Source organism: Temnothorax curvispinosus, unplaced genomic scaffold (genome assembly GCF_003070985.1).
Source record: "Temnothorax curvispinosus isolate PA1 unplaced genomic scaffold, ASM307098v1 QBEX01017440.1, whole genome shotgun sequence".
Lineage (NCBI taxonomy): Eukaryota > Metazoa > Arthropoda > Insecta > Hymenoptera > Formicidae > Temnothorax > Temnothorax curvispinosus.
In genome coordinates this window covers 63691-73767 of record NW_020227220.1, presented here as the reverse complement: position 1 = coordinate 73767, position 10077 = coordinate 63691, and the positions used below count along the sequence as shown (strand labels likewise).

Here is a 10077-nt window from a genome sequence, read left to right as displayed (position 1 = left end):
ATTTTTACGATACAGACTAAGGTTCAGGTTGTAATGACCACTGCGAAGGCGGTTAATAGTTACTATTTGTGCTCTACTGAGCATTAACCGATAGTACCAAGGCTTGACATTATCATTATGATAGTGGGAGTAGTGAAAGCTTCCTTTAGTGTAAGCCGCGTTTTCCAAATAAGCTCTGTACTTGTTATTTATAATGGTTTTAGATCTGTGATAAAGATCCGTGTATGGTACCTTGAAGTTGGATTTTCTGCCTGTTGTGATGGCCTTCTTAGCCAGAGAGTCCGCTCTCTCGTTACCTATGATTCCCTTGTGTGACGGGATCTACGCTACCACTATCCTAGAACCCGCAGCGACTGCTCTGCTGTACATATTGCGAATGAGTGTAATAATGTAATTATTATGTGTGATGTTGTGCGAAGTGATTGTCTGTAGAATGCTTTTACAATCAGAAAATATGATAGCTGAATTTGGAGTTGGAGTTGATAAATGACAAAGAGAGCTTCATAAATTGCCCAGGCCTCCGCCGAAAAGGTGGAAGCATCGGGAGGGAGCCTGCAACGGATTTCAATAGGTAAGTCTGGTGAGTAAACACTGGCGCCTACCGCTCTTGAAGAGTCAATCTTAGAACCGTCAGTGTAGAAAGTGGTTGATCCAAGCGTGTATTCCGCAAATTATTCTTTAAAATGCGTTTGCTTCGTGCGCGGAGATAGAGTCAATGCTCGGGTGAGAGAACTGTAATAATTTAGGTTGATTAATGAGTGAAAAAAAAAGGATAAGTAAAATAGGGAAGTGCAACTGAGCGATGCATAACTCCTCGTATGTTTTTAACTGCAAGGAAAGATCTAAAAAGTGGGATCATACGGTATGCTTTGGCTCTCTTAACAGCGCCGATTGTGCTGAACTGTACGTTTTCCAGGCTTGCTATAACTGGGTTAAAGCTGCAAGAGAAGCTTTTGACCAAATAATTATGAATAAGGTATGCGAAACGATAACATAGTGGAGGCTCTTTAGTCTCATCTAGGATCACATTTATAGGCGTAGACATGCGGTAGCCCATAGCACATCTTAGTAGCTTCCATTGTAGGCGTTGGATGGCAAGGAAGAGCTGCTTATTGCCTATATATTTAAAGACGATACAGCCATATTCTATGGCGCCTCTAAAGACTGCGCGATACAGCGAAAGTAATAGTTGCGGGTGGCCCCTCCATTTGATGCCCGCTAAAACCGTTAGTATTCCAGAAATTCTTTTACCCTCGTTAAGTAGATACTTTATATGAGCCTTTCCGCTCATCTTATTGTCTATGATAACACCTAGGAACCTATGTTCGCTTGCCATTGGTACGGCGATGCCATCTATCATTATATTGGGTTTAGGAAGACGATATACTCTTTTTCGCGTAAACACCATACAGCGCGACTTGGCGGGGGCCAGATCAAGGCCTTTAGCGCGCAGATAGCGATTCAGTGCCTCTAAGGAGGCCTCTATCAGCCGATACGCTTCTTCAATAGACTTGTGGGTGGTATAAACAACTATGTCATCTGCATATTCCAGGGAGTACACTCCTGGACTTAGCTGCCGTTTAGAGTTTTTGACATAGAGGCCAAAGAGCGGAGGACTAAGTATGGATCCCTGTGGGGCACCCTGGTGGGTGTTACAAGGGCCCTGTATATTGCCTTCACGAGAGAAAAAGATTTTCTTGTTACGCAGCAAGTTACTTATAAAGCAGCGTATGCCCGCCGAAACGCCAGCTTCCTTGAGGTCCTCTTCCAATATTTCCGGCCTAACGTTGTCGAATGCTCCCGCGATGTCCAGTAACACACAAACGGTGAATTTGCCATTAATAAGTCCAAGATGGATGACATTTGAAAGTATTTCCAGGCTGTCGCACACGATCTAAAGCTGCGGAAGCCAAATTGAGATTCTGAAAATATATCATTGGCTTTGAGATGCCAACGTAGTCTATTATAAACACATTTTTCCAGTGTTTTAAGTAAGCAGGACAACAATAAGATTGGGCGAACGCCATTCGAGTTCGGTTTGGGAATTAATACTACTAGCGATTTCCTCCAACTGTCCAGGAAAGTGCCCTTTGCAATAATTTTGTTGAAGATGTCCAATAAGTGAGCTTTGAAGCTTTCAGGAAGAGCTTTTATAATTGCGTAGTTTACCTGATCCAAACCCGGGGATGAAGACGCCTTAGTAGATGCCAGAGCCGATTTGAGCTTGTTCATGGAGAAAATTTGATCCATCCATAACTGTATGTTTGGCAAAGTTTCATCTTCCCTTTGCATGTCACGCAGTGAAGGAGCTAGTGGTGGAGAGCAGGAAGGTGGGCATAATTTGTTGACCGCTGCCTGTTGCGAGGACTCGAGGATTTTGTGGTCCGTAAAGGCGCATTTGTCTTTGTTTTTGAAGGCTCTAACCAGTTGCCATATTTCTGAGGTAGCAGTTTTAGAGCTAAAGTTCGTGCAGAAGAAGCGCCATCCATTCCTTTTCTGCTTGGAAAGGATACGCCTGCATTCTCTATTTTGACGTTTAAGCGCTAGATAGGTATCTCTGGAAGGATCCCGCTTAAAAACCTCCAAAGCCGTTTTGCGTTCTTTAACTGTCTCAGTGCACTTCGTGTTCCACCATGGGGCAGAAGTACCCTTATAAGCGACGTTTCTGGAACCAACTTTGCCGTCTTTACCTTGCTCACGAAGTATTTCTGTAGCCGTTTTTTTTATGTAGTCTACCACGTTCTCATAGTCCTCCAGTTCGTTATCGGAAGATTCCTTATGATGGAAGATTCCTGACTTTTCTCCAATTTGATGCTGAGTTCGCAGAGTTGAATGTCGCTTAGTTTTAGTTTATATGCAAAACGCTTGACTTTGGCCGCTGTTCCGTTGATAATAGTTTCGATTGGATAATGATCGTTGGCCATGGGATCGTCCAGAGTGCGCAAACAGCAGACGCCAGCAAGGTCCAAAGACGCGAGGGCGAGGTCGATGATGGAGCCGCTGTTGGTATTTGGATTAAAGCGCGTACTTGTAAAGTCGTTGAGTATGAGATAGTTGTGCGACTCGATGCGAGATGCCAGTCGGTTGCCAATGTTGTCATTGCGTGCACAGCCACAAAGGCGGTGATGCGCATTTAGATCTCCCACTATGAGTGCATATTTGTAACCGGATGCAAAGTTAAATATATCATTAAGTGCGTGTGCTGGGGTGTCGTTGTTGGAGTGTCTGTAAACATTGAGCACGAGTAACTCGCTGTCTTGGAACAATAGAGTAATGGCAGCCGCCTTAATAGAATGATGTAGTATAAAGGGTAGCTGTACAGAGGTTGCTTTGATATTTGATCTTAGAAGGAAGCAAATGCCGCATAGTCCCGGGTTCACAATATCATACCTTAGAGCATAGAAGCCTCTAACGCTTATTCTACTCACCTCCGAAAGGAGAGTTTCTTGTATACAGAAGATATTATATTTTTCTGCCAATAGTTGCAGGTCTGGCAGTTTACTTTGTATTCCTCTAAAATTCCATTGCAGGATTTTGATTTTTACCAGTGAGGAGTTATGCCCTTGCGACGGGAACGTGACAGATGTCACCGCTAAGATTAGGAGTGGTATGCTGAGTCGATTGTTGATTGACAGGTTCTTGAAGGCTGAAAAAGTGGAAAAGGTTAGCTAGTTGGTTCTTAAGAAATTCTTCGACTTCTTGTAGGAGAGGGTGTATTATAAATGAAAAGTTGGGTGCATAGTCTCTATTGGTCGTAGATGTAGAAGGAGCTCTGTCATCAGCATCCGTGTCTGATGATTTCGGAGTAGAAGCCAGAGTGGGAGAGGGAGTTGAGCCGTTCGATATTCTGCCGTTGGGATAAAACAGCGCTTCGTAATGCTGAGCTGAGAATTGTAGATAGGATACGATTGAAGTCGTTACGTGCGCTAGTCGATTTAGTGATGGCACCTCTCGGAGGAGATGTGCGCGGATGAGAGGGTCTAGCCGCTATATTAGCGTAAATAGGGTTTTCTGTGCAATCATGATCTGAATATGTGGCTACATCTTTAGATAAAAGACCAAACCTATTCTGAAGCGGCGGCATATTATTACTACCGATAGAGAAACTTGCCATTGTGTTTCAAGTACTTGTACTCGGAAAATTGACAAAGTCAAACCTTGGATCATCGGACAGTTTATTGCCTTTAACCTTTCTTCTAGCCTCAATATATGATACATTTTTCGTAGCGGCCAAAGCGTTGATTTGCTTATGTTGTAGAATTATTGGGCAGTCCACCGATGTGGCTCGGTGATTGCCGCCACAGTTTGGGTGGGTTGTCCTTGTGGGGGCACTCTTCATCCTTGTCATGCTTATCTTTGCCATAGAATAAGCATCGGGGACTTCATTTGCATTGGCTACCGATGTGACCAGCTCTAAAGCATGAGTAACATATACGTGTTTTAGGTATAAATGGATATACCTTATATTTAACCTTAAACAAGCTAACCGAGTTCGGGAGAGCTTGACCCGCGAACTTGATTCTTAGCGTGCGAGATGGAAGAAACTGAAATTTTTCGCCTACTTTGACGCGACGATTTAACCGATCGATGCTTTGTATCTTAACGGGTGACTCAATGTATTCTGCCAACGAATCCGTTGCAAATTCCTTGGGCACGTCTTTGATTATGCCTATTCTTTGTACTTTAAATGACGGGATATAGGCTTTAATGTTATGTGCCTTTAGTATAGGATTATTAACTAAATTATTTACAGCTACGCGACAACGAAAGTCTATCGTGACTCTACGTCGGCCGGTTTTACGGACTTCGATTACATCTTTGTACGCAAATTGTGCAATTAGCCTGCTGACATTAAGGGAGTGTAGGGAGGGGTCGCCTCCTTCTTGGTGGATTGGACAAATACCGAAAATGGCGATTTATCCGTGTGGGAATATTTAAATGTCGACTCACTGGGCAATAGAGCGAGTGCGCCTTCCTGCGGCGCGCGATTGTTCGACTCTTTTTTGCTAATTTTGGGGGTGTTACCTGAGTTGTTGGGCACATCCGAGTCCGAGGATGGCGAAGTCTTCTTTCGATCGTTGCCTACTATGGGGGGAGGGTGGTGTTATTTGAATCGTTTACAGCAGGCGTCAAGGACATATCCTTGCCGTTCGCCGGCATCGTGTCCATATATTCGTCACTCTCGTCCTCGTCCATTGGGAGGGGATTGTCTCGCGGACTCTCTTTTTTGTTATTTAGATATTTATCGCTGATTTTGAGAATGTCCGACACAGACACGCGAGAGTGTGGAGTTATTCTGTGCGGGATTGAATTTTCGCTCGCATGTTGAGACACAAAACTTTCGTATTGTGTTAATGGGGCTGAAATGTGAACGGATGTTGCACGACTATTATCAGGATGGGGAGGAATCCCAGGATGCTCCCCCCCTTTTACACCAGTGCGAGAGGCCGAAGCCCCTCGCATTATTTCCGCAACACCACTATCCAGAGAAAGAGGTTGCCTGACCGGGCTGAGATAACCACACTTCACGGTAATAAATTATGTCGTAGAGCTATCAAGGGGGCTTATAGCTCGTATATAATTATAATTACGCGATCTGACGGTGGATAAAATGATTCACGCGACTTAACCGAAAACTAGTTTGATCCGACAAGCACGCAAAACGCTCGAACACGCAGAGATGATGACACGTCCGCTCACTCGAACAGTCCACGTTCGAATCCCGTCATGTGAGCCGCAACGGCGTGTCTTGCAACTGTTGTAGGCCGTAGTAGGCGTCGATACTAGATGGTGCGTCGAGTGATGGTCGACGTGAGCACCGTGGCGCGCCGCGGCCGGGAATGGTATTTGATTAGCGCTGCCGGTTCTCGTTCCCGCCAGAGAGGGAAACTAAAGTTGAAGGTCCATGGATTTGCAAGTTGCAAGAAGGCGAATGAATTGATGAGAAGGGTTACTCAAGTGAAAAAGAATGTCTTTGGGAGGGTGAGGAAAAGTTTTTTTAATATATTTAAGTAAATAAGAGGTTTTCTCGGAAAATAATTTGCAGTCAAAAACTACATGGTTGATGTCTTAAATGGGGTAGCCACAAGGGCAAGCTCCCGAGTCTATAATGTTTTTCCTGGCTAGGCAATGATTCAAATTATAGTGCCCGCTACACAATCTGTTGGCTAAGACTATTTCCTTTTTTTTAAATGGCTTTTTATAAAACCATGGGCGATCTTATCCCGAATGAAAGTAATTATAAAAATAGACGCCTTTTTTAAGAACCGCGGCATCGGAGGTACTCGCTAGTTTGCGCACGTAATTTGCATTTAAAAATCGAGTAGTAATCACTGTGCGGTATTCTGAAGTCAAAAACTTTACCCCTTCTAGAGGCTTCTTTGGCTGTCTTGTCTGCGATTTCATTCCCCGTGATGCCTCGATGGGAAGAAATCCAGGCCAACTAGAGGTTTATATTTTTGGAAAAAAAGCTGATCTTTAATTCGAGGTATGATGTAATTTTGCTGGTTGGCTGCGTTCGAGCATATGTTTTCCAAGACGCTTTTGAAGTCTGAGAATATTACAGCTTTTTCAAGGTCCATTTGCCAGATAACTATAAGTGCTTGGAGGATGGCCCAAGCCTCAGCCGAAAAGATGGTAACTTCGGTTGGCAATTTATGCCTCAGTTGAAAGTCCAAGTCTGGAGAGTATACGCCGGCGCCCACAAAGCCTGACTCGTCTTTGGAACCGTCAGTGTAAAACGAGACAGCATTTCTCCTCAGGTCCTGAGTGCTTTCAAGGAAAATAGAATTAACGTTTTGGATGTCAGAGTGAAAATGGATAGGTGTGTAGTGAATAATATGGATTAATGAGTTAAAGCTATGGTTGAAAACAGGGAGGAAAGTGGAGCAATAGATTTTTTCGGTTTTGCTTAAAATGGATTGGTAATGTTTATAAAGGGGCATGTATTTACAGGCTTTTTCATGGCGAATGGGATGTCTGGTGGCTGTAATTAGATCGTCCAGACTGGTGGTAACCGGGCTGAATTCTTGGCTGATGTTCTTGATGACTAATTTGGAGGTGAGGTACTTGAATCTGAACTGTAATGAGGGTTCTTTGGCTTCGTCTAATAAGAATGGGGGTAGGCTATAGCCATACGCCGTTTGAATGGCCTTGTACTGAATACGCTGCAGCTGCTCAAAAGTGCTAAGGTTGCCGCAAAGTTGGAAGACTTGGCATCTGTAGTCAATATTGCTGCGAATAATGCCTCTGTAGATTGTCATTAATTGCTGTGGGTGTGCGACCCACCATATGGTGGATATTCCTGCCAGGGCCTTCAAAACGCTGAGAGCTCTTCTACACCTGCTGATAACGTAATTGAAGTAAGGTTTACCGCTCAGTTGGATTCGATCATGATGCCCAAAAATTTCACCATTTCGCTGTATTGTAACGATATGCCATTGATGGTTAGGTCCGGCACAAAAAAGGCATTTTTTGCTTACGTGTGAAAATCATTGCCTGTGATTTATTAGCGGAGAGGAAGAGGCCTTTGTTTTTTAAACAAATCCGTGATTTTTTATATAGATTCATTAATGGTTAGAATGGCCCTGGATAGGTTTTTATTGGTGGAATATACAACTATGTCATCCGCGTATAGAAGTATTTTGCAATCCTTGTTGATCAGTCGGACAATGTCTTTAATAGATAGATAGATAATGGTTACTTTATTTACCCCAAAGGGGTCTTAAAGGGCGTTTTTTTACCTTAGGGACGTACCCAACCCTGTACAGTTTCACACTAGACAAAATCTTAAAATTTGCGAAAACATACGAACATTGGCATTTTGAAGGGACGTACCTAACCCTGTACATAGCTCGTGCTTCCTATCCTGTCCTGGCCATAGCGACCTCATTTTCCTTCCCTTCGTTTTCCATCCGGCACCCTTCTGTCTATTTTCTTCAGCTTTCCTCAATTCCGCACTCTGAAAAATAACTGTATTAATCCTTCTATCTTATTTCCTTTTCCCTCTTCCCTCTCTCTTCCTTAACGCTTCTCTCTCTATCACCCTTCCTCTCTCCCTTCTATCATACATTTCTCTTACTCTCCCTTCTTCAGCTTTTTCCTATCGTCTTCGTCTTCATCCGCATCCATTAACAGACTCTCCTTCAACCTTCTCGTTATCTCGTCCTCCGCGGTCCTCTTTGGCCTTCTGCCTTTCTCCCCTCTCCTTTCTTTTCTCTTTTTTTTCTCCTCTCTTTCTCTCCGATTTACCCCTACTCTCTTCACTGTCATCCCTTTTCTTTTCCCATTCTCCTTCCTCCATCTTGTTTTATTTTCTCTATTGCTTTCATTCACTTCTCTCCCTCTCTTTTTTCTCCCAGTAATCCCCCACCACGTTCTGCCACCCTTCTCCGTCCCACTTCTCCCATCTCGTACACTCGTCCCATATGTGTTCCCATGTTTCCTCTTCCTTCCCACACATCCTACATCTTCTGTTCTCCTTTCTTTCCCAATATAGACTTTCTCTAACTTCATTACCGAGTCTAAACCTTGCAATCCTACTCCACCTTGCTTTCTCTCAGTCTCTCTCCGAGTATTCCGGGATCCCGTCCTTCCTTATAATCTTATACCACCGGTTGTATTTCGAGCATATGATCTTTTCTATCCTTGTTTTTGTTTCAATTTCTCTTTATTCTCCAAAGTTTCACCTTTCAATTCCTCTTCTTCTTCAGCTCCCACCCTAATCTCTTCTAGGTAACTCTTTCTCTCCTGCTCTCACCTTCCTATTATCTTCCTTTTTTTCCGTCTCTCTTTTATTTCTTCCAGGCATTTCCTCGCTATTCTTTCTCTTTTGCCTTCTTCCAGTTTTTTTTTTAATTTCCATGCTCTCTTACTTGCTCTGCCTCTCATCTTCTCTCTCTCCACTTCATCTCTTACCATATACCCTGGTGTCCTCCAATTTAATTTAAATACTCATCTGAGGTATCTCTCCTGTATACCTTCTACCTCCTTCCTTTCTTTTCATCCTCATATTTCCGCTCCGTATCCCATCACTGTCCATATCAAGGTGTCGTATAACCAGATCCTTCTTTTCCAATTCTTTTTCCACATTTTTCCCCTATCCCCCAGACTTCCCTCATTACTCTTGCCGCCTTTCTTCTTCTTTCCCTAATGTGCGCCTTTTGTCTCCCATTTTCCTTTAATGTATTAGGTTGGCCAATAAGTCCGTGCGGTTTTTATAAGTATAAATATATACTTATAAAAACCGCACAGACTTATTGGCCAACCTAATATATCCAACGTATTTGAATTCCTTAACTTTCTCTAATTTTTTTCCTTTCCATCTCCAGTCATACTTTTTCTTCCTTCCTCCACCCTTTCTGAATCTCATTACTTTTGTTTTCTCTATGCTCAATGTTAATCCCTTCCTGTCCAGGTATCCCTCTAGCCTGCTTATCATCGATCTCATGTCCTGTTCCTCCTCCGCCATCAACGCTACATCATCCGCATACATTAATGTGTATATCTTCTCCCCTCTCAGTTTCACACCTCCCCATCCTCCCTTCTTCATATAGTCTTCCAAATCCGCGATTAATAGATTGAAGATTATCGGACTTAACGGGCACCCTTGTCTCACGCCCTTTGCCATCCAGAATGTTCCTCCACTCTCTTTTCCCATTCTTACCCTACTCTTCGTTTCTCTCAATACCTCCTTTACCCTATCTACTAGTCCCTGCCTTACACCTCTCTCTCTCATCGTCCTAATTAATACTTCTTTGTCCACTGAGTCGAACGCCGCTTTCAAATCTATGTATATTACTGTCATCTTTCCTTTCTCCTTTCCCAGTTGTCTATTTACCAAGTAGTTCAGTGCAAATATTTGGTCCATCGTCCTCATTCCTTTTCTAAATCCTGCTTGATGTTCGGGAATCAAGTTCTTCGCCTCTACTTCTTTCCTTATTTTTTCTGCTAGTATTGCTGCATATATCTTGTACATCGAAGACACGGGATTGTCCCGATTGCGCACATTACAAATCGGACACGACAATATTTCCCGATCGGACACGGTGTCGATTGCACACGGTGCCGATCGGACAC

The 10077-nt window shown here is 43.4% G+C and overlaps 2 protein-coding genes across 2 annotated transcripts in view; one reads left to right on the top strand and one right to left on the bottom strand.

The window, feature by feature from the left end:
• Nucleotides 1–2270: 2270 nt before the first annotated feature.
• LOC112467498 lies at nucleotides 2271–5031 on the bottom strand. The gene is made up of 2 exons (XM_025036147.1): nucleotides 4158–5031; nucleotides 2271–3646 (listed from the first exon to the last, which is right to left on the bottom strand). The coding sequence occupies exons 1-2, from the start codon at nucleotides 4216–4218 to the stop codon at nucleotides 2733–2735; spliced, it is 975 nt and encodes a 324-aa protein (XP_024891915.1). The 5' UTR covers nucleotides 4219–5031; the 3' UTR covers nucleotides 2271–2732.
• A 1478-nt stretch (nucleotides 5032–6509) lies between these two features.
• Nucleotides 6510–10077, top strand: part of LOC112467499 (opsin, ultraviolet-sensitive-like) — a 65226-nt gene continuing 61658 nt past the window's right edge. The window contains exons 1-2 of the mRNA XM_025036148.1: nucleotides 6510–6823; nucleotides 6955–7059. Of these exons, the coding sequence (XP_024891916.1) occupies nucleotides 6970–7059 (90 nt within the window). The 5' untranslated portion in view covers nucleotides 6510–6823; nucleotides 6955–6969. The remainder of the gene's footprint in view (nucleotides 6824–6954; nucleotides 7060–10077) is intronic.

What these genes read in the sequence shown, in the direction of transcription:
- LOC112467498 (XM_025036147.1), bottom strand. Translation starts at nt 4,218, where the DNA reads ATGTATCATATATTGAGGCTAGAAGAAAGGTTAAAGGCAATAAACTGT. An exon ending in AAACTGTCCGATGATCCAAG is followed by an intron (nt 3,647 to 4,157) that starts GTTTGACTTTGT and finishes CCACTTTTTCAG; the next exon opens with CCTTCAAGAACCTGTCAATC.